The sequence below is a fragment of the Muntiacus reevesi genome, chromosome 22 (assembly GCF_963930625.1).
Source record: "Muntiacus reevesi chromosome 22, mMunRee1.1, whole genome shotgun sequence".
NCBI classification, from domain to species: Eukaryota; Metazoa; Chordata; class Mammalia; order Artiodactyla; family Cervidae; genus Muntiacus; species Muntiacus reevesi.
In genome coordinates, this window is record NC_089270.1 from 45,452,947 (window position 1) to 45,477,597 (window position 24,651).

At 38.1% G+C, this 24,651-nt stretch overlaps 1 protein-coding gene across 2 annotated transcripts in view; it reads left to right on the forward strand.

The window, feature by feature from the left end:
- The window catches only part of SCFD2 (sec1 family domain containing 2), a 390,385-nt gene that overhangs the window by 62,543 nt on the left and 303,191 nt on the right, over positions 1–24,651 (forward strand). For both annotated transcript variants that reach the window (XM_065914499.1, XM_065914500.1), the window contains exon 4: positions 12,231–12,406. In XM_065914499.1, coding sequence (XP_065770571.1) covers positions 12,231–12,406 — 176 coding nt within the window. The remainder of the gene's footprint in view (positions 1–12,230; positions 12,407–24,651) is intronic.

The window sequence follows — 24,651 nt, forward strand, 5'->3', positions numbered from 1 at the left end:
TTAATGTAAAAATATTATAAGAAACCAATTTCATGTTAATGTAACATATTTTTGTGAAAAATAACTATCTTCTCAAATAAAATAATGTGGGGAAGAGAGTGGCACCATTTTCATTTTTGTACATCTCTAACGTCTGGTCTAATAGAAGGCAGCTCTATTCTCATATCTGCTTCTTTATAGAATCTGTTGTGATAGAAAGAAAAGCTGGCCTTACAAAGATATATAGTTGAAAAAGGAAAGATTGTTTAAATAATTTTCAGAAAATTTTGTGGCTATTCTAGAATTGCAGATATACTACACCAAATTTACAAGAGGTAATTTCTTACAGGTCATTGCAGTGTAGAATATGAAACCATGTCATTGAATTTTCCACACTCTGGTACATTAAAGACCATTGATCTCTCTTGCACTTTGGATCTTTTACACACACATTATTTTATAGCATTTTACATGAGTCACTTGGACAATAATGGTTCTCTGAATTATGCAGATTTTCCAAATGTTGACACATGTTATACAATATAACAAACCACATTTGTTGATATCCCCACTGTTATCATTAGAAATCTTTACATATTAGAATGTAAAGATATAGAGGCAGATACAAGCTTTCCAAAATTATGATTTCACATGAAAACTTGAGTTTTGATTTTGACAAAGCAAATAGCTGTTTTCCTTGAAGTGATAGGCTCACTTTATTCTTTTTTTTTTTGGAAAGAATGTATGAAGGACCACATGCTTTCAGTTGTCTTTCCAGTAAAAGTCATACCACTGAGTATGAAGAGTATTCTACCCAATCTAGGGGTGGGATTACATTGTCTGTAGGATTGCTCCCTGATCACCTTAGTTGGGTGACATGTGGCTAGAGTAGTGATGTCCAGAAGTGAAAGTGGAGACTGGAGATTTAGTTACCTAGTCATTATGTTGGAGCCTAAGTAGTGAATTTCTAAGGAAATATAAGAGTGATCATCCAGGAAAATAATATAGAATGAGTGAGAAGAGGGTTGAAGGCAGAGCTGTAAAGAACACATCCAGTTAGGGATATGAAGAAGTAGAGAATCTAGAGAAAGAGCCGGAAAGAGTTTTTATTGAATTAATAATTAATAATGCCCCAAAGCCTTAAGGTCAGCAAACAGATATTTCCTTCTTACACTTCATCACCTAAAACAAAACCTGAATTGCCTCTGCTACTCTATTTCCTTGTCCGCAAATGGTCATCTGAATTTCTAATACCCTTTCTTCAAGCATCTGTCCTCTGACTCTATATTTTTTAATTGGTGCATCTTTTTTTTCATCCTCCTCCTCCTTTTGTTAATTTTTATGTTTTCTCAACAGAAGGAATCTTCAGCATATGAGAATATGGGCTAGGAGTTTAAAACCCCCAAGGAAAGATCCATGACTGTGGTGTGGGAGTTGCGTTATTTGGAAGTACAGCCTTCCGTGTCAGGGTGGACCCACCAAGGAATGACTCCTTACCTGGCAGGCTGGAAATCTGCCTCATGGAAAATAAGAGTAGTCTATCAGTGCCTTTCCATGTGCTCAGCTGAGTTTGTAAACATTGATGCAGTGTTTAAGCCTCAGGAAGGCTGCATTTCCAAAGAAAGCCAAAACATAAATATTTCTGGTGGTTTTATATTTCATGGTTTTTGTACAAACCTCAGGGAGAGCTGTTTATTTTCTACTTGTGACCTCTGGTCCTGCAGCAGTTATGCTTTACTCCGTACTCTCCTGCAATGGTATCTTGCAATAGATTTCTCAATTTTGGATCCATTTGATTGAATTGATTCATATAATTAAAAGGCTCTTTTCACATTGTTTTCTTATTCTATCTTTGTAATACTGTAGAGCTCAAAAATTTGTTTAACAAGAAACATACTATTTAAAGGAAATCTCAGGAAAACCTTCTTCAGTATTTATAGTGTTATAAAAGTAGACATCGATTCCCAGCTGGTTTTTATCCAAGTTTCACTATACAGATGGCTGTATATACTGCCCTTCAAATCCCTACGGGACATTTATAATGTCTTCCCTCTTCCTCCTTTAATAACTGGTTTCAATGTCTAATAGTCATCACAAATGTGGAATTTTTTTCTCAGGTCTGACTTAAATCTCCCCACCTGCATGTTAACCATATTTCTTTGTCCTTTGACCTCAATAGAGGTGGGGAACTAGCAGTAATTATTACTCTTATATTTCTTTTTCTCTTGAAAGACAATGCTTCATCCCTTGTACAAATCAGTGATAGTAATAGACTCAAATTTCCCAGAGAAAATGCTTGTCTATTAATTCCACATGAAACAGACATTATTTTATTTCAGAACCAAGAGACTATTTAAAAAGTAATATAGCACATTTCTAGAAGATTCATATCATAACATTAGTAGAAGAAAAAATAATTGTCTACCCCCACCCCCGCCCCCCGCCACCGCCCCCACCATCATTTTACTCTTCAGTGTAGCCTTTGTTCCTAAATTAGTATCTTGACTTCCAGGCCTTTTTCTGCATAATTAGGTAAGAAAGTAAGTAAATAAGCTAGTAAACCAACAATGAGCAAAATAAAGGTGTGTACTAAGAGCATGGCAATGTGGTTTCCATTGTGACTTCTTTTCTCTCTCTCTTATTAGAGTTTTGGTTACCCGGCATAAAAATACCATGAAGGAAACTTAATCATACAGTTGTGCCAGATTTTAAACATTATATATATACTTTAAAATTTATGTTAAATTAGGTTAAATTTGATCACGTTTAAAGTGTGTGGCTGTATTGATACAACCATGGAAAACCAGCCGTATTAACTTAAGTATACCCATCTGATCCACTGGTTTCACAACTGGGCATGTGTCCAATGGAAGCGTGTCTACCAAAAGGCGTGTGGTAGACTGTTCACAGCCTCGTTATTTATAATGACCCTAAATATCCTTCAAAGTAGAGTGGGTAGAGAAGCAGTTATAGTTGTATAGAACAATAAAGTTCAGGAAGGGAAAAAAAAGATTGAGATTTTGGACGATGTTGAACTAAAGAAGCTAGACACAAAATAGTGTATCTGTGTATATGACATTCAAAAGCAAACAAAAAATTAGCTGTATTGAGAGAGTTAAAAGTAATGGTTTGCTGTTGTAGGATTATTGATTAGGTAGTTGTCGAAGGAATCTTCTAGAGCGCTGGATATATTCCATACCTTGATCTGGGTGGTGGTTACGTGGATAGATGTATGTGTAAAAAGTAACTGAGCTACATACTTAAGATGTGTATGCTTTATTTTATGTTACACTCCTCACTTTCCCTCTCCATTATACCTGAGGCCTCTGAGTCTGAAATTGGTTATATCTTCTAGGTAAGTGGCCCCTCTTTGTTGCAGTGCCTTGTCGTATATTCCAGGCAAAGTTTTTGGAGGAGGGGAGTAAGTTTATTTTTACTGTTCGTTTTGCTCCGTGATTTAATATTTTTCTAGTCCTATATTACCTCCCAGGAATTTATACTTCAATTAAAAAAAATTTTTAGTGCATCACCATAGTATTATTATATATTAAAAAGCCAGAATTCTGTTATAGTTATAATTGGCTGAATATTCTCCCTTCTGTTATTTCTGTTTCCTGGTTTAACTAAGTACAGTTATATTTCCCAACTGGAAATTTTATTTAGGCTATATTCTAATATGTATGGATTTATATAGCTGTATATCTTTTTCATAACTGGGGAAATTTGAGTACAGGCTTTCTTCTTGGGATAATGAAAATGTTCTGAAATTATATAGTGGTGATGATTACATAACTCTGAGTGTACTCAAAACCACTGGATTGTACATTTTAAGGGTGAATTTTATGATATGTGAGTTATATCTCTATAAAGCTCATGTTAAAAAAGAAGCTCTTAGGGACTTCCCAGTGATCCAGTGGCCAAGACTCTATATTCCCAATGCAGGGGGTCCTGGTTCGATCCCTGGTCAGGGAACTAGATCCCACAGGCTGTAACTAAGAGTTTTCATGCTGCTATGAAGATTCAATATGCTGAGTGCTGCAACTATGACCTGGTGCAGCCAAATAAATAAACAAAATGATTTTAAAAAAGAAGAAGAAGGTCTTAGTAATAAAGGTATTATGATTAAAAAAATAAAATTCAGGACTTCCCTGTAGCTTGAATGGTAAAGAATCTACCTGCAATGCAGGAGACCCAGGTTCAATCCCTCAGTTGGGAAGATCCTCTGGAGAAGGGAATTGCAATCCACTCCAGTATTCTTGCCTGGAGAATCCCATGGACAGAGAAGCCTGGCAGGCTACAGACCATGGGGTCGCAAAGAGTCAGCAATTCAACCAAAGTTTAAAGATAAATCAAGAAAATCTCCTAAAATGTAGAAAGAACGGGGCATTGAAAATATGATACAAAAAGCAAAATATATAGAGAACCAATTCAGGAGACCCAAGAACTATTGAAAGTTTTAGAAAGAGAGAAAAAGCAGAGGACAGGAAATTAGTAAGGAAAGAATGTGAGACTTCCCAGATGTGAAGAAAGACATACCAAATAGTAGAACAGGCTTAACTGAAAAGCAAGTGGAAAGAATAAAAACCCTCGAAACTAAACATCATCATTATGACTCCTCAGAGTACAAGGGAATGAGAAGATCCTATGAACCTCTAGATGGAAAAAAGGAAGCTCGTCTACAAAGGGACAAAAATAGGACTAGCACAGATTTCTTATGAGCAATGCTCAGCCAGAAGATAATGAAGCAATGCATTATTTTCAACCTTGAATTATAGATCTGGATAAACTATTATTAAACTTGGAGGGCAAGAAAAAACCTTTTTAGAGATAAAAAGAACTTGGCTTTCCACACACCTTTTCTGAGGAGGTTACTTGAGATTGTCCAGCAAAACAAGGCAACATAGCAGGAAAGAAAAATCAGAAATTTGACCAAACAGTGTTCAAATAGAGAGTCAGTTCCAGGCTGCTGACTACACAGAAAGGCCTAGAGAACAGTCTGCCCATGATGGGACTGGAGAATGAAGGAGTTTGGTTGTAAAGTATTCAGGAAGGGGAAAAAGCAAAACAAAACATCCCCCAACTCAACTATACCTCAGTTAAAAACATCAGCAACAACATAACCTGGACTTTAGAGATGAGACAGTGTATTTGAAATTAGGAGACTTTACAGCTTTGATTAAGGCAGGGAATGCAACTCCCCCATCCCCTTAGAAAAAGCCCATAAGCGTTCCAGGACCAAAGTATATGTGTAAGGAAATGCAATCATAATTTGTGCCTTGGGTCTGTCATTAATAGTTAAATAGTTTATTATGATGGAAACACAATTGACTGATTTTGAACTGTTTGAATCAAGCTATACAAAAAGCACATAAAGTCTTCCCTGGTGGTTCAGTGGTAGAGAATCTGCCTGCCAGTGCAGGAGACATGAGTTTGATCCCTGGTCTGGGAAGATCCCACACGCTGCAGAACAGCCATAACCATGGGTCACAATTATTGAGCCTGTGCCGCAGAGCCTGGGAACTGCAACTACTGAGTCTGTGCTCGCTAGAGCCCATGCCCTGCAACCAGAGGAGCCGTGTTGAGAGAAGTCTGCACACGGCAACTGGAGAGGAGCCCCACCCACCGCACCTAGAGAAGGCCCGCACAGCAACAGAAACCCAGCACATCCAGAGTAAATAAGTAAAATTATTTTTAAAAAAGCACATACGACTACATTATGGTCATAAAACAAAATATAAATGCTATCCATCTTGACCAGATGAAAACGAAAGTACAGATGATTTGAAAGATGAAAGGGGGAAATACAAAGTAGAGGGAAGGGCAAAGAGGGATTAATATCCTCTGCTTAGAAGACGAAAAGCCATAGGATACCATCTGTAATTGACAGAACAAAGAAGAAAGTTTAAGAATGTAGTGTAAATTACGGAGATAACCAACAAATGGGGAGGAATGGTGCTCGAAGCCTCTTATCAGCTTAGAGACTATCTCAGGATCTCTTTGTTGTGTATTTCTTTCCCTTTTTAATTCCTTTTTGTCTTTCTGATGAAATGAGATGAGGGTGTAAACCTATGTGTTCAGTCTACCCTCTGAACCTTTTGTACATTATTTATAGAACTCCGAAACCATCTTTTGTACACAAGAGCTTTCTTATGTCAACTATTGAATTAACATTGGAAATTTTCCCTGACCATGCTGCCTACCAACCTATAGTTTTGTTTTAGTAGCACCACCACCTTTGTCTACATGATAGTATGAGAGCTTTTGCTGTAATTTACATGCATTCCTGGAAAACTTGTTTTGCAAAATCACATACTGGTTATCAGGGCTCATGATAAAACATATCATTAGCAGAAGCCCATTTAAAAATCTATACAAATTTATAAATAGAGCACTAGCCAAGAAAAATAATAAAAATCCTGATTAAAATACTAGCATAGTTAAAAAGGTATGCCAGTTTCCTATAGATAAAGAAATGTTACAGTATGTTTGGGACTTCATGTGAAGAAAAGAGTTGGAGGTAGCCCACTGGAGGGGAATCTAAAGAGAAGTTGAGGCTGTTTGTTTATGGAAAAAGGCAAAATGCCCTGAAGATCAGGGCGGACCAAACCGGAAGCACTTCCACGACAGGGCCTATGGCCAAGCAGAGCTAAGAGGGAGAACTAGGAATGCAGGCAGGACTCAGCTCCTCTTATGGCTTGCAGTGTTCAGCTATGTTTATTTACTTTGTGTTCAGCTGCTCCTATTTGGTGGCACAGGATGTTAAAATAACGAGAAAAGTGACAAATGAATAGGTGTGACTTTTTGTGTAATATTAAAAGTATTCCAGTTTGCCAGTTGTATGTTGGTTAATAACCAGAGTTTTAGCAGAACATGTTATATTTAATTATTTTAATATGATTTGCCTTTATTATATTAGAAAAATAATTAAAAAGGAGACAAATGAAATGCCGATATTTGAATTCTGGGAATACATGTCTTAAGACATAACTTTGTTTATTCAAATTTCACATACTGGGTTTTCATTCACAGTATCATGACAATGATGAATAAAAAACATGCATGACAGTATTATTATTTGTTATAGAGTTTTTTTTTAAAGAAAACATTTAGTAGCTGAATATACTATTTTAGACAAAATTTCTGATGGTTGCTTTCTACCATTAAGACATACTTTGAGGGATTAAGTCAAATCTAGCACTGACAGACTGCTCTTTTTTGTTGTTGTTAAGAAAATCAACAAAAAATCATATATGTGTAAATATTTTAAATATATCTTACCAAGCCACAAAACAGGTTCAGAAGGTTCAGTTCAGTTAAGTCACTCAGTCATGTACTACTCTTTGCGACCCCATGAACCGCAGCACGCCAGGCCTCGCTGTCCATCACCAACTCCCGGAGTTTACTCAAACTCATGTCTGTTGAGTCGGTGAAGCCATCCAACCGTCTCATCTTCTGCCATCCCCTTCTCCTCCCACCCTCAATCTTTCCCAGCATCAGGGTCATTTCAAATGAGTCAGCTCTTCGAATGAGGTGGCCAAAGTATTGGAGTTTCAGCTTCAGCATCAGTTCCTACAATGAACACCCAGGACTGATCTCCTTTAGGATGCACTGGTTGGATCTCCTTGCAGTACAAGGGACTCTAAAGAATCTTCTTTAACTCCACAGTTCAAAAGCATCAATTTTTCGGCACTCAGCTTTCTTTATAGTCCAACTCTCACATCCATACATGACTACTGGGAAAACCATAGCCTTGACTAGACGGACCTTTGTGGGCAAAGTAATGTCTCTGCTTTTTAATATGCTGTCTAGGTTGGTCATAACTTTCCTTCCAAGGAGTAAGCGTCTTTTAATTTCACGGCTACAGTCTAGTTTATCAATTGTATGTAGTAAATAGAAAGATAATTTCCATAATTCATTTGAACACAATGGAATTAAATATTATAAGGATCATAGACAATATTAAAATATTAAATCATTTTATTTTCTAAATCTGTCCCCTTTCTCCCAAGCAATAATTCTATTTTACTATTTCAAAATATACTTAGAATTAATGTTGTTAAAGTTTTCTGTTTTTTTCTTAACTGAAAATCAGAAGCCTGTTTCTCTTTCTGAAAAGCTATAAAGAAAAACAAAGCCTAGTAGATTTTCTTACTTGAAAACTAGCTTTCAAATTTCAAAATTGCCCCTTTTCACAGAGTTGCTATGTATTATGTCTTGATATAAAAATAACCCTTGTTTTTATGACTGAAAAAAAATGTGTTGGCAAGCCTTCTTGGGTTGACATTTTTAAATCACTGTGTAAATCTACCTGAGAAGTTTTATTTATTTATTTTTTTTGGTAATATGAGATATGAATAAGTCTTCTGTCTATTACTTTTTCATCACCTGGTCCTAGTTGCTTGCAGTTTTAGTTGAGATGAACTGGGAAGTTTTCTCAAGTTAATTAGTCTTATTATATAACATTTTTAATAGTCAATTAGTTAATTCTGACTTGTTTTATGTAGGATTCTGATTAAACTTATATTTAAAATGTCACTAGTCTATATTTTAAAGCATTTGTGTAAAGTACTCTTTTAGTAAATTTAAATTACCATGTTTTGGATTTTTACCAAAAACCCCCTGCTTTCATGACACGTATAAGACGTGTTAGTGGCTTGTGTATGTAAGAAGAAGATATGCAGAGGGAAAGAGCAGCAGGGTGAATAATCACTAATTCACAATGTAGTATTCTGTTGGCATTTCCTGTTATGAAATATAGCCATTTGTTCCTTTGGATCTCATGCTTTATGTTGGAAGGTGGTGTTATGTAAATATGGTTGTTGAGTCCAAGTCTGAGATTGGAAGATGCTAACTGAATAAAATTTAACTATGTTTTTGAACTGAAGACATTCTCATCTTTAAGTTGAACATATGGTTATTTCGGTTGAAATCTAAACAGACCTGATGACTTTCTCTGATGATTTCATTTTTTCAGATCTCTCTAAAGGGCAGTTATGTTATGGATGGATTGTGTGTATTCTGAGCCTTTTTAATTTCTTCTCCTTCAGGTCCTGGAGATAGGGTTGGAGAGGTAGGCAGTTACGTACCACATAGACCCTTTCACGGTTTCAAGACTTTTTAGCTGTTGCCTTAGCAGTCCCTGTCACGATAGTCATTGAGTGATTGTTCATGTGATTGTTCTGTGACTGTCTCTCTTGGTCACCAGAGCCTTGTGTGTCCAGGGCCTGCACTGCCATCAACTGCAGCACCGTGTTTAAAGAAATCAGTGGTGCTCACTGCAATGTCAGATCTGAACCCATCTCACGTGAAAATTTGTTTTCATGTATTTAATGTGTCAGAAGATGTTCTTGTGTAAAAATGTTCATCCTCTGCACAAAAGATCCCATCCCCTAAGAGAGTGACATGTAATGAGATGGATTAATTAGGAGATCATTCCGGGAGTCATTTGTCTTCCTTATTTGTTGGCCATGAGGGCATTTCTCTGATTTGTTCATGGGCTTATGCTTAGCAGTAAGAACAGTCCCTAGCACAAAAACATGTGTTAAACCAATGGATTAATAAAAGTTAATGGTACTCTTAACTCAATAGTAAGAAAACAAATAATAAAAATGAGCAAAGGATTTGAATAGACACTTCACCAAAAAAGATATAGGGTGGCAAATAGGCACATGAAAAGATGAGCAACATTATTAGTCATTAAAAAATCCAAATTAAAACCCCAATAAAATGTTGCTGGATAACCTATTAGACTGTTTAAAACGAAAATACATGGCAATACCAACGCTATTGTGGATGTGAGGCAACAGAACTCTCATTTGTCACTAGTAGGACAGCTCACTTTGGAAATTAGTTTGTCAGTTTCTTGTAAAGTTAAGCATACATTTAGCATATGACCCAGCAACCCTAGAAATTTACTTATGAAAAAACTGAAGTCGTATATCCACAGACACATACGCACATAAAATACTATATGAAGATGTTTGTGAAGTTTTTATTCATATTTTCTAAAAATTGGAAACAACCCAAATGATCATAAACTGGTGAATGGATAAGTTTAAACTAACTATGGTTCATACAACAGATTACTACTCAACAAGAAAATAGAGCAAACTACTGATAGAAGCAGCAACATGAATGAGCACCAAATACCTTATGCTCAAGTGAAAGAAGGTAGACTCAAAAGGCTGTGTGCTACATGATTCCATTTATAGAACATTCTGGAAAGGAATAACTATGGGACAGAAACCAGAAAAACACAGACAAGTGTTCACCAAGGACTGGGGATGGGAAAAGAGAACTGACTACAAAAGGGGTACTTCTGGGAGCAAAGGAAATAATCTGTCTTGATTGTGACTGTGTTTTTCTCAAAATTCATAGAACTATTTTGAGAACACCCTGAACCAGAAAAGAGTGTATTTTACTGTATGTAAATTATACCTTAATCAAGCCAACTTAAAACCAAGCGAAGAAGGGATTAATGAGGCTCTTCTCTGTTAGTACTTAAGCTAGCAAATTATTAGCTTGCTGCTTGAGAATCAGGAATGAACTATGCTTTACCAAGGGACCAAAGAAACTAGTGAGACTCAGCTCTGTACTATTCATTTCCACTGTTCTCCTCCCCACCCCCAACTGTTCTTATTGTTTGAAAATGAAAGTTGCTTAGTCATGTCCGACTCTTTGTGACCCCATGGACTATACAAGTCCATGGAATTCTCCAGGCCAGAATACTGGAGTGGGTAGCCTTTTCCTTCTCCAGGGGATCTTCACAACCCAGGGATCAAACCCAGGTCTCCCTCATTGAAGGTAAGTTCTTTACCAGCTGAGCCATAAGGGAAGCCCAAGAATTCTTGAGTGGGTAGCCTGTCCCTTCTCCAGTGGAACTCCCAATCCAGGAATTGAACCAGGGTCTCCTGCATCACAGGCGGATTCTTTACCAACTGAGCTATCAGGGAAGCCCCATATAAGTGGATAGTAAGGCACTTTAGAATCCTTAATCTCTTCAAAATATGCAGCAAAAAGGTAGAATTTATTACAGTCTTGTAAGTTTCTTGTGACAAGGTCTTTATTTTTTGTGTATTATAATCTGTAGCAAAACCACTAATTGACTGAACTCCCACTTGTTTGCTACCCCATAGAGTTGCTGTGAAAATCAGAAGAGGGCATGTGCTAAATAAACGCAGGTAGTTTTGTTGCCAAATATTAACAAACCTAGGCATAGCAAGCAAACCTGGATTTTAGGCATCAGAGGGTAAACCGGGAAGACAGTGAGGCTGAAATGTACAGGACGGATTTACTGGCCTTGCATCTGTGTTTGGCTCCATTGCGCTCTTCTTGCCCAGTGAGAAGAAAACTGTGGTGTTCTGGAGTTCTGCCCATTGCATTGAAGAAGGGCGGGAGTGAGATCTGACATAATAGAATGGGAAGTGACTAAATGGAAGGAGTGCTGTTTAGGAAAACGTTGGACTTAGAGGTCTGAAAGACTGACTCTTCAACAGGGTTTATTTGTGTTTTTGGTACTCCAGTCTTTAATGAGGTGAGAGTTTTGTTCTAGATCTAGGTGACCGCGGTTGTAAATGTGTTGTCACCCATACGAAACCCTTTCTTTTGATATCTCATCTTCCAGGGTTTTTCCCACTCTCCATACATTTTTGTTCCAACAACAGTCTGCTTTTATGCTCAAGGATGTTGTCATAAACCCATTGATATCAGTGATAAAGTTTTAGCTATACTCCTAACAGATTTCTCCTTTGCTTTATATACATAGCGCACACAATCGGAAACCTTGCCTTTTTGGCTCTTAGATTGCTATATCATATGTCTTGGAGATGTACTCCACGTTGAGCTCAAGAAATATTTATTCATAAGACTTTATTTGAGAACTCATTTATGGGGTATTGCAGAGTTATGAAATGAATCCTACTAGCAATATGGCTTTGGCAAGACCACTTAACATCTGTTTTCTTGCTTGCAAAATGCAGTTGGTAGTTTCAGCCTTGCTGTTGTCACCGTGTTGTTTTAAGGGTCACAAAAGCTTAGGGAAGCTTGCAGTTGACTCTGAAGTTTTTTGCTGATGGGAGATGGTGAAGAACAGGGAGGCCTGGCGTGCTGCAGTCCATGGGTCACAAGAGTCGAACACGACCGAGCAACTGAACAACGGCAACAGCAAGGCAGTAGTAGTATTAATGGCATGCTCCTCTTTATTTTCACCGCTCCCAGAGGAGGGTACACTGATAAATTGTATGTTTTTCCAGGGAGAGTCACTCCGGGGCAGCTCATGTCCTATATTCAGCTCTTCAAGAACAACCGCAAGTCCCTAGGGAATCACTGTGGGCTCCTACAGCTTGGGCTGGCCACTGTTCAAACTCTGAGACACCCACAGACGGCCAAGTGGGACAACTTTCTGGCTTTTGAAAGGCTCCTTCTCCAGGTATGTTGCTCTGGGAGCTTCTTGGGATATTAATAATTAAAGTTTTTACTTCCAGGGAAAAATTTAATATTTATTATAATCTGAGTAATAAATCATATTGTTGACATGTGCCTTATATCATATTCTGTAAGTTCCCCCAATTTAAAATGCAAGTAGCAGCTTTTTCTATACCTGCTTTTTTTTTCCCCTCTTGACAGTAATGTCTTTGGCTTCTCACTTAATACTTAGATAAATGTTTTTTTGAGTACTAAACTTTGAAAACCTCTTTTCGATTTTATGCCATTTGGACCTTTCTTAATCTTCATGGCATCTTTATTCAATTCTTGCTACTTTTCCTGTAGCATATGCTACTTTTTACACTTCTTCTGACAATAGTTTCTAATCCTTAACAACATATAATAACATGTGGCTTAAAATGATGTTTAGTAACAGATGAAAGGGAGGCAAGCTCCCTTTGTAGTTTTATGAAGAGATATGTACATGGGGTATGGCCTTTTCATTATTGTTAAAATATTTCCATGGGATACTTTAAAAAACATGTATTTTTAAAAATATAAGGTATTTTGAAACACAAAATATTATGACTGGATGTTTATGTATTTTATGCATAGATTCAATATAATTTAGTAATTTTTTATATTTATATGCTTTTTCATTAAAGAAATAAAACGAGAGGTAAAGTTGAAGCATCTCTGATACTTAACCCATTCCATGCTCTGATTCTCCTTTTTCCTTTCCTGGGGTAATCAGAAGCTTGATTCCTTGTTTCTGTATATTTATTAAAAACTTATTTTTCCATAAATAATACAGAATATTGTGCTACGGGTTTTACTTTTTATATAAGTGTTGTCATATTATAAATATTCCTGAACAACCTGCTTTTCCCTCTCAGCATTCTGTTTTTAAGATAATCCAAATTGACATATACAGATTTAATTGTATGAATATTCAACAATTTGTCCAATCCATATTGATATATACCTAGACTGTTCCATATTTGTGTGTGTGTGTGGTTAGAAAGAATGAGATGAATATCCTGGAGCTTGTCTTCTGGTTTACATGTGAGAGAGTGTCTTTAGGGCACATACCTTGGAGAGGATTGTTAAATTTGTTGACCATGCATATTGATGAGTTTAAAAAATATCTGTGACCAAACTGACCACTAGGTTTTTCATGGGTATTTTAATGATTCTAATACCATATGTAAATTGAATTTTCTAATTGCTTACTGGTATATTGGAATAGTCTTGACTTTTGATTGGTGTTCACATGTCCAACAGTCTTGCATTTTGTATTTGTTATCCAGTTTTTTAAAAAAAAAGTTCTTTGGAGGATAATTGCTTTACAGTGCGTCAGTTTCTGCCACACAACGATGTGAATCAGTAATAAGTATACACATATTCCCTTCCTCTTGAATCTCCCTCCAACTTCCCACCTCCCTCCCCATCCTACTCCCTCTAGGTTGTTACAGAGCACTGGGTTGAGCTTGTTTTCCTGTTTCTTGCTGGGTCATTGGGTCTCCTGTATTTCCTCTGCAGGCAGTAATATCTGTAAATAATAACAGTTTTGTTTCTTCCTTTCCACATGTAGTAGCACTTTCTTTTTTAAAAAATTTTAATTGGAGGCTAATTACTTTACAGTATTGTAGTGGTTTTTGCCATTCATTGACAGGAATCAGCCATGGTTGTACACGTGTTCCCCATCCTGAACCCCTCCTCCCACCTCCCTACCTATCCCATCCCTCAGGGTCATCTCAGAGTGATAGCACTTTCTTAGTGCACTGACCAGGCATACTAAAACTTGCAATGAAAATAGGTGTTTTCATGTTATTCCTGACTATAAAGAAAATGTTCTAAAGTTTTACTGTTAAATATTATTTTCTGTTTTTAAGTTTCTTCTTAATTATATTTTGCTGAGTAATTATTATTGCTATTTTTGTCAGGCATAAGTATTGAATTTCACTTAATGCAGAGTCTGAATTTTTAGATGTACGTATATATATGGGCTTCCCAGGTGGCACTGGTGGTAAAGAACCTGCTTGCCAATGCAGGAGACATGAGAGACACAGGTTTGATCCCTGGGTTGGGAAGATCCCCTGGAGGAGGGCATGGCTACCCACTCCAGTATTCTTGCCTGGAGAATCCCCATGGACAGAGGAGCCTGGTGGACTGCAGTCCATAGGGTTGCAGAGTCGAACATGACTGCATGCAGACACACGTGCAGCTGGGTTTATTATGGTAAACCCTATGAAGAATTTATAACCAAAAAGACTTCCTTTGGTAGCCTATGAAGAATTATTTTTTTATATTCTAGCAAGAAAGTTTGATTTAGCTTCCTCAATTAAATGGGAATAAAGTACCTACATCATAGTGTTATCAGGATTGAACGAGATTGCATATGTATATCACTAAGTTATACTGCTTAGCATATAGTAAATGCTCAGTCGGTATTAGTCATTATTCTTTTAGCTGAGTCAGAAATATTGCAGATGCCTGTCAGTTTACTTTATGTAAATAATGGTTTTAATATATTCTCACCTAGATTTTGTTTTTCTAGATTAAAATTTATTAAGGGATAATGAGACTGTTACATAGAAATATGTTGCCATCTTTTCTACTTACTATTTGATAATGTTTAACAATATTTTTCTTTAAATCCAGATTTAAATGCCATTGTTTCTACACTGTATATCTGATGTTATTATGCTAATTGTTTCAAAGAAAAAATTTTATTGATCATAACTTGGTGGTGGTTATGAAACGATTGCAAACTGTAGAACAGAGGAAGCATCTGTGTTGATGCTTTCTGAAAGCATACTTATAAATATGTATGTGATATCTATCTCCAGTTATTTTTTAGGTAAATATTTACATTTTTTTTTCATTTATTTTTATTAGTTGGAGAAAATTTACATTTCTAAATAAAAAAATCCAATTTGGAAAATGGCTTTTAAATAAAATGTAAATGATTTATAGAGCCACTGAAGATTTCCCAGGTAAATGTCGCTTTAGTTTTACATGTTCTCGTCTTTGTGGTGAAAAGTAGGCACGGCGTCTTGTCAGTTGCCAAAGTAGTTTTTAATAGATAGAATTAGTTTTCTTTATGAGATACTAAATTTCAGAGTATCTGTTCTGTAACAGATGAAGTTTAACTAAAGCAAATGACAGTATGTCTGCTTGTCCTGTAGCAAATTGATGAGTTTTACCTTCTCAGTCCTCTAGTGCTTCTGTTAGGTCCCCGGCCAGATGGCTAGGCTTGGAAATGCAATGGCTCATTTTAGTTCCGTTCCTGACTTCGTGAGCACCCTGGGAGGCAAGCACTGGCAATATCATTTCGATAAAGAGTGAGGGAGGAAGCCGAAAATGGTGATCCCTAAATTCAGGCCAGAGTGTTGTTGACATTTATGGAGATTTTTCATAGGATTTTTCCTGAGAAGAAAAATTGTGGAGCATGCTTAAAAGAAAACCTCTTGTTTCTTTACTTACTACTCTTAACACTTCTGATAACAAATGTGTAGGAGTTTTTCCCACACCAGGCAATCCTCCAGCCCACTCCTGGGTGTCACACACTGGAGGTGTCCTGTAATTCAATTATGACTGACTAAATGGACCCTGCAGGTTATGGGTCCAGTCCCACAAGACTGCTCCCCACTGTAGACATCCATTACAAGTTTGGGCCTCTGATACTTCTGACCAACCCACTACCAATCAGGGTTCCCGCGCCTCACCCCCACCCCCACCTCCTTGGGTTCCATAATGTGTTATAATGGCTTTCAAAACTCAAGGAAACATTTATTTAAGTTTACTGGGTCATTAGAGCTCAGGTAAGGTCCAAAAGGGCCCTGAGAGCAGGAGCTTCTGTTCCCATGGAGTTGGGGTGTCCCACCCTCCCAGCCCATGGGTGTGTTTATCAACCCCAAAAGCTTGTGAACTCTGTACTCTAGGGGTTTTTATGGAGGCTTCATCTCCTAGGCATGATTAATAAGTTAGTCTCTAGCTCTTCTCCCCTCCCTGGAGGATGGGGGGTGGGTATGTAACTGAAAGTCCTAGCTTCTGTTCTTGGCTTGGCCTTTCTGGTGACAGCCCCCGTCCAGTAGCTACCCAGGAGCCCACCAGTAGCCCCCTCATTAGAACAAAAGATGCTCCTATCACCCAGGAAATTCCTAGAGATTTAGGACTTCTGTGTGCCAGGAATCAGGGTCCAAGACCAAATATTGGAAACAAAGATATTCCTGGCACCGTGTTCATCAGGAAATTACAAGGGCTTATGTGCTGGAACTTTGGGCAGAGACCAAATATGTGTTTATAACTGCGAAGGCAAGTTATTAGGAGGAAACACCCCCCCACCCCCAACACACACACAGATTTCAACAAGGAGAGGTTCTTCCTAGGCATGCTCTTGGTCTGTTTCTGACCCTTTATTCCCTCCTTTCTTAGGGAGAGGGGGTTTTATCCAGTTAGCAAGTTCGGGACGAGTGAATGGGCCCAGCTCTCTTTTCTCCTCCTGGGAGGCGTCCTGCCTGCGGGGGCGCGGTGAGGCTCAGCTCGTTGAGAGGCAGAATCTGCCCTCAGTGGCCGGCAGCCTCCTCTTTTCCTTCTTATTCTTTATTCTGGTAGCTTGGTTACTTTGAATGAAACGTCAAATATTTGGGAGAAAAGGTTAAATGGGGATTTATCAGTTATATCTTTGGACATTTGTATTAAGCAGTTGTATACAAAGAGAGGTAGGAATGAACATAATACAGAAGAAAACTTTTTTATGACTGAGCTGAAAATAGTGAAAGTCATTTTCCATGCTGAAAAGAAAAGGGGCATATTTGGCTTGAAGAATACTACCATTTCTAATGATTCTAAGAAATCCTTTGCTTCACGTTTCTGAAATTGGAATGCATCTTGGAATCAGGGTCATTTCTCAGTTTAAGTGCAGTATTTTTTTTTCCCCCTGCTAGGGTACATCAAGTAGCAGTGTGTGTTACAGTCAGTTGTGTCTTAGAGTCAGCGAACTTGGGTTTTGAAGGTAGAAATTCAGTGAAAATTTCCCCAGACCTTGGGTCTGACTTGGTACCTTTCTTTTTGCTCTTTTGGCAAAGTCATTGAGTTAAAATTGTGACATTTGAGTGGCAGCTTGCCTTCACTGGTCATGAAAAGTAAAAGAAAGTGAAAGTCGCTCAGTCATGTCCAACTCTTTGTGACCCCATGGACTAAACAGTCCATGGAATTCTCCAGGCCAGAATACTGGAGTGGGTAGCCTTTCCCGTCCCCAGGGGATCTTCCCAGCCCAGGGATCGAACCCAGTTCTTCTGCTTCACAGGTGGATTCGTTACCAGCTGAGTCACAAGGGAAGCTCAGGAATGCTGGAGGGGTAGCCTATCCCTTCTCTAGTGGATCTTTGAATTGACCCACGAATTGAACTGGGGTCTCCTGCATTGCAGGCAGATTCTTTACCAGCTGAGCTATCAGGGAAGCCCAATCATGAGTATGATAGAAAAATTTGTCACTTGGAGTAGTTATCTCACTGTAGTACCTTTCATAAGTTAAGTTGGTCTTTCTTTTATGCAAATTTTTGACTATTAGACAATGCTGTGAATATGTCATGATAGTTTAAGTGGTACTGAACATTCTCCTAAACTGCTCTCAGACCAAGGAATAGATGCTTTGGGGATTTCTTAGCTGGTGCTACCAAATCCTTAGATTAAGATTTTTATGAGTGGATTCCTGATAGCTTAAGAATGTGACTTAGCTTGAATCCCTAAATATAAGTTGTGTGATATTTGAAATATATATTAATTTATGGTACTAATGTACAAATATTTGATTATTAAATTTGCTTATTTTTAACCTGTTTTGTGTATGTTGTTGTGCAGTTGTGAAGTCATGTCTGACTCTTTGTGACCTCATGGACTGCAGCACGTCAGGCTTGCCTGTCTTTCAGTATCTCCTGGAGTTTGTTCAAACTCATGTCCATTGAGTCAGTGATGCCATCCAACCATCTCATCCTCTGTTGCCCCCTTCGCCTCCTGCCCTCAGTCTTTCCCCGCATCCCAACTCATCCCAGCCAATGAGTTAGCTCTTTGCATCAGGTGGCCAAAGTATTGGAGCTTCAACTTCAGCCTCAGTCCTTCCAATGAATATTCAGGGTTGGTTTCCTTTAGGATTGACTGGTTTGATCTCCTTGTGGGCCAAGGGATTCTCAAGACTCTTTTCTAGCACCACAATTTGAAATCATCAATTCTTTGGTGCTAGCCTTCTCACTTTAATTAAAATAAAATGTGTGAGACATTTTATTTACAGCTGCCAATTTCTCATTGGGAGCTAAAAATTAGTTAGAACAATATACCTGAAATTAGTTAACTTTATTTAAGAAATATATGTACCCAGAAACACTATTTAGAACAAGTGAAAACCAAAAAAAAAAAAAAAAAAATCTTTTAAATAAAAAGGCTATACTATCTCTCAACTTCTGTAACCATTTGTTTTGTTTTTCATCTCTTCTCTGTATGGCCCCAGACTCTCTTTCTTCCTGGTTTTGGAGTGTTCCACATTATTGCTAGATGTTAAATATTAATCCTAGGAGTAGAGTTATAGATATCCTCTTCCTAAGCATGAACACAAGCATGCGCACACACACACAAACACACATGTTCTTTCATCCTGTCCCATGTATAGCAGGTCTAAATAAAGAAAACTAGAGCTAAAGCAACTTGATTCTGACAAATAGGGAGCCTTGGGGCTTTAACAATTGTTCATCTCTCTTATTAGAATGTTTTTTTCCAGCTCTTCTCGTGGCTGGTCAGATTAAAACTGAAATGCCATTTCCTCAGGGAAGCCTTCCTTGGATAGCTTTTCCCTGAGAAGCTCCAAAACTTTGGAGCTTCAGCATCAGTCCTTCCAATGAATATTCAGGGTTGACTTCCTTTAAGGTTGACTGGTGTGATCTCCTTGCTGTCCAGGGAACTCTCAAGAGTCTTCTCCAGCACCATGATTCAAAAGCATCATTTTTTTGATGCTCAACCTTCTTCATGGTCCAACTCTCACATCCGTACATAACTACTGGAAAAACCATTGCTTTGACTATATGGACCTTTGTCACCAAAGTGGTGCTTCTGCTTTTTAATATGCTATCTTGGTTTGTCATATCTTTCCTTCCAGGGAGCAAGCATATTAATTTCATGGCTGCAGTCACCATCTGCAATGATTTTGGAGCCCAAGAAAAGAAATTCTGTCAGTTTCCATTTCCCCCACCTATTTGCCATGAAGTGATGAGATCAGATGCCATGATCTTAGTTTTTTGAATGTTGAATTTTAAGCCAGCTTTTTCACTCTCCTCTATCACCCTCATCAAGGGGCTCTTTAGTTCCTCTTCAGTTTCTGCCATTAGACTGGTATCATCTGCATCTCTGAGGTTGTTGATATTTCTTCTGACAATTTTTGTTCCAGCTTGTGATTCATCCAACTTGGCATTTCACATGATGTACTCTGCATATAAATTAAATAAGCAAGGAGACAGTATACAACCTTGATGTATTCCTTTCCCAATTTTGAACCAGTCCATTTTTCTATGTCTGGTTCTAATTTTTGCTTCTTGACCTGCATATAGATTTCTCCGGAGATAGGTAAGGTGATATGGTATTCTCATTTCTTGATTGGCTTGCAGTAATTGGATGAAGATTTGAGTGGTTTGCCTGAGTCTTAAAGGATATCTTGCCCCATGGCCTTAAGGACAGAGGCTTCTTAATGTCCCTACCACCTAGTGTCACCTTTTTACGTACATATTATGTGATCACCCAAAATAATGACAGTGATTTGCAGTTAGCCTGCCAGCCTAATGTGACCAAGTTCTCATGAGTGAGAAATAAGTAGGATTATGTGGGTCACCTTCAGGCTGTGCAGTGAAAGAACACTTTTCCTACACTTTCCTACACTTTCTTTGTGTTGAAATGTTAAGAATAGGATGTGGCTGACTTGAATTATGAGAGGAAGCTGCTGTGTTGAAGATATTAGATGGAAAGATGGAAGAACCATAACTGGTTTGGTGAAGATGGTGTAAACACCAGACCAGCCCTGGACTCCTGACCTGGTCTTCATGTGAGTGAGAAATATATTCCTACTTGGTGTAAGCCACTGCAGTTTTGAGTTTCAGTGATAGCAGCCAAGCATCTAATTCATACGGCCATCTTTCAGTATAATTTTCATCACAGAAGTCTGTGCTGTGAGTCTTGTAATTCTGATCATTTATGATCTCATGGGGAAGTGATCCCCATAATGGAGTGTCTTTATATTTGTACTCTTTTTTTTTTTTTTTCATATTTGTACTCTTAAACATCCCTAGATTCTGAGTTATTTGGAAGTAGTGTAGGAGATTTAACTTATTTTTATGAAATACTAAATTGTTAGAGTTTAAAATTTTTTCCACAGAAATTTATGGGTAAATTTCCAGATGAAAGACATTTGTAATTAAAGAGATCTGAGTAGCCTAAGATGTTGGTTCTTAAGGGGCTCATGTAATTAGACTCTTATATTAACTCAAAAGACCTCTATTCCTCTCTTTCCCCACAGTTCAGAACACCTGGGGAGACACTGCCTCATTGGTAGATGGAATAAACTTTGCTGGTCCTCAGAAATATAAATCATCTCTTCATCACTTTCTGCCTCCTCCAGGGAAGCTCTGCCCTCTAGTTCCTTGCCAAGAGAGGTGTCACTTCCAGATGGTGGAGGGAAAAACCCAGACGCATTTTCCAAAAGAAAATATTCTGTTCCATTTCATATAATAACAATCTATTGAACACATGCTGTTTGCCAGATAGTGAAGTTATAAAACCAAAGCATGTATGGTTTCTTGGATGAGTGTTCAGCTTATTCTGTAATGTGGATGAGATGTCAGTACTTAGTACCATTTGTGCTATTTCAGGGATACAGGACCAAGTAGGATTTCCAGGCCTGGTCTGAGTACCTGAGTGCTGCATTTATAGTATTTTAAAAACACATTTCTTGAACTGCTGATTTAACCTTGAAGATTGTATAGTAGAGGTTGGACAAGTTATGAACTTGACCATGGTCCTACCACTGGAGTCAGAACCAGGTTAAAACCCAGATATGTCTGATACTGAAGCCCTGCCTCCACTGCTGTGTAGAGCTGGCACATTTTTCCTGGGGCATGGCATCCAGTGACTGTCGGCCACTTTCTTCTCATGCTCCATCCAGCCTTGTTCTCAGGCATGAGTGTGAAGAAGTTCTCAAAGCACAGTGACTGCGTAATTCATTCATTAAGATTTCAGTTTATGTCATTTAAATTGATAACTTTCTCTGTGAGTACTGAGATCATTTAAATGTGTTCTTCACTAATTTGTTTGTATTGATACATCTATAAATTTGGCATCCAGGTTAGAATTTCATCCTGAGCTTTGCTCCTCAGCAAGCCTTTTATTGAAACCGCATGAGACTTACACATTTCTCTGTAAAGATACAGGATCTTTATTTCACTTTTATCCCACAGAATATTTTATTTTAATCTGGTTCTTCTCTTCTATCACATTAAGGTATTATGTTTTTGAATAATAAAAGAGAAAGACACATGGAAAATAGAAAAATACCCCTGAACTTTTTGTTCCTTTGCCCAGGGAGGGCACGTTGCCAGGTTTTGGAGTTAAGTGAATTCGTGCCAAGCATCTGATTAGAAAGTGAGAGTTGAATATATAGGCTAAGTAAGCTCTTGCTTTTAAACTGGGTTTGCCTTAGAAGCAATGATATCATATGTTATTCCAGCTGGAAGCTAGAGCTAGTAATCAGACAAAGTAAGTTCAAGGCTAGCAATTTTGGTTCTAGCGTTTTGTGGGTCTACCAAAAAAGTTTCAAATACAGACTTTATGCCAGTGGCCAAAGGCACATCTGGGTGGGGCTTTGTTTTGTGAAAAATAAGAAGGGTACAGCCATTCTGGTTCGCTTGACCAAAATGGAAATAATAATGGTTCGTGCTTCCCTGCATGGACTGAATCTTCTGTCCAAGCCTCTCCCTCCAGCTGTTTTACTCTGCTGGCCACTCCAATGCTGGGGTTCTCTTTTCCTTATTTAAACATCTGGGTTTTTAAGAATGGAAGGCAATAGCACTGTCTCACTGATGTTTTTTTATAGTGTCCGTCAGTCTTGGAGAAACCAGGTCTTGCTTATGCCCCTTCACAGGGTGCCTTGGGTGCAACCTGACGGCAGGTCTTTCTGAAGGAAGCCCGTGCCTGCCTGTATGTGTAGTCGCTCAGTCTAGTCAGATTCTTTTCAACCCCATGGACGGTAGCCTGCCAGGCTCCTCTATCCATTGGATTTTTCAGACAGGAGTGCTGGAGGTGTGTTGCCATTTCCTTCTCCAAGGGATCTTCCTGACCCAGGGATCGAACCTGCGTCTCCAGTGTTCCCTGCATTGCAGGTGGATTCTTTATCTCCTGAGCCATTGGGAAATTCAGCCTATGCCTAGGCTGGCTGAGTGCCTCAAAGACCCCAGTGCTTCACTTCTGACGTAGAATATCTAAGGTGCTAGAGACTTGCTTAACATCACTAATGAGCACCTGAGACCAGACGGTAGGCCTGACCCTGGGTGTGGAGAAATCTAAAAAGTTTTCTATTTTTTTACCATTCTCAAAATGTTGCATGAAAGGAATCATTTATTGAGGATTTTTTTTTTTTTTTTTAATGGAGGAGAACAGTACTACTGGTCCTCACAAGTAGGATGTTTGTTTTGTTCAGGATTTGTTCAGATTTGCTCAGGATCTCAAGTTTATTCCTGGTGAGGGACACTGAGGATTGGCCCACACTTGGTTCACCCTAGCACCGTGACCAACTGTGGGTGCCCTGGCAGAACCCTCGTTGCTTCCATCTGTGCTTCTAAGGTCAGGGGCTCAAAGCAGAAGAGTAAGAGGACTGAGTGGAAGCTGAGCAGTCTGTCCCTTTTTCTCCAGAAAGTGTTGGCCCTTGAAGAGAAGAACATCAAATGATCGCATCTCCTAAGGCAGATATCCCTTATGAGAGGTACTGTACGTGGCACTCCTGCACCTTTTGTCAAGGAGCAGTGTTAGCTTATAACTTGCAGGATACTGTTGCACTGTCACTTTACAAACATTATGGAAATAGTTTTTCTGGAGTGATTGATATATTTCATATCTGCATGGAAAAAAAAATCCATGACGGGGCAATTCCGTGTTGGTTGTACTGTATGTCTTTAACAGGAATTTTCCCTACCAGGGCATATAGGAACACTGTTCTTACTTTTCTTTAATCTCCTGATTTTGAGCTCTTATAAAAAGGAACAAATAAGCGAAACAGTTGCCAATAAGCCTATTCCTAGGGACAAAATGTGTTAAAAATTGATATATTACCATGCTGCCACATGGAGCTATTTCTGTTATTATTATCATTATATATTTTTAAATCTATTGCAGTTTGACAAAATGAGTACAAAAGATTCCTTTTTACTGAGTCCAGGTAGAGTTGATATAGTCTTTTTTCTTTCTAAGTGAGTTGTTTTGTTCAGTGTTGCTGTTTTGTTTGATATGTTAGTAAGTGTTTTAAGTTTGTTTTCCTTGCAATGTTTTGGATTTGTAATGTTTAAATGAAAAAAAACTAAGGAAATGAGATAGGAAAAACATTTTTAAGGTAATTTTGTTTGACAGATTTCTTTTTTCTTTTGCTCCTAGAAAATTATTTTAAATAAAGATTATAGTCTAAGTGAGAAAAGATACATTACCAATAATCCCATAATATATCTCTGTAGAGGAAAGCTGCCTATTTAAATAGGATAAAGTACAATAACCAAGGCATGGGTTACCAGCACTCAACTGACGAGATGAGTTTGTAATGACACCCACCTGATTGAAATTCTCTTTATGAATAATTACTGTACTGATTTGTGAAAAGGGTTAATTCACTGTGTTCTTGCTTAACATGATAAAAGAATAGAGGAAAAAAAGGAAATACAGATCAAATTTTAGAAGCAAAGGCATTTCACTTTTGTACAGGTGAAATTACCTCCAAATGAAGATCATTTCTTATGTACCCAGAATATAAAATCTGTCTGCTTAACCAACAGATATTTATTGGGCACCTACTAGACGCCAGACACCATCTTGGCACTGAGGCTGCGTCAGTAAGCAAGTAAACACGGTCTCTGTTGTTGTGGCGCTTACATCATATGATGAGTAGAATCAGGCAGCAGACAGTTAAATAAGGAGCCTGCACTCAGCACAGATTTTGAGCATCTCAGGA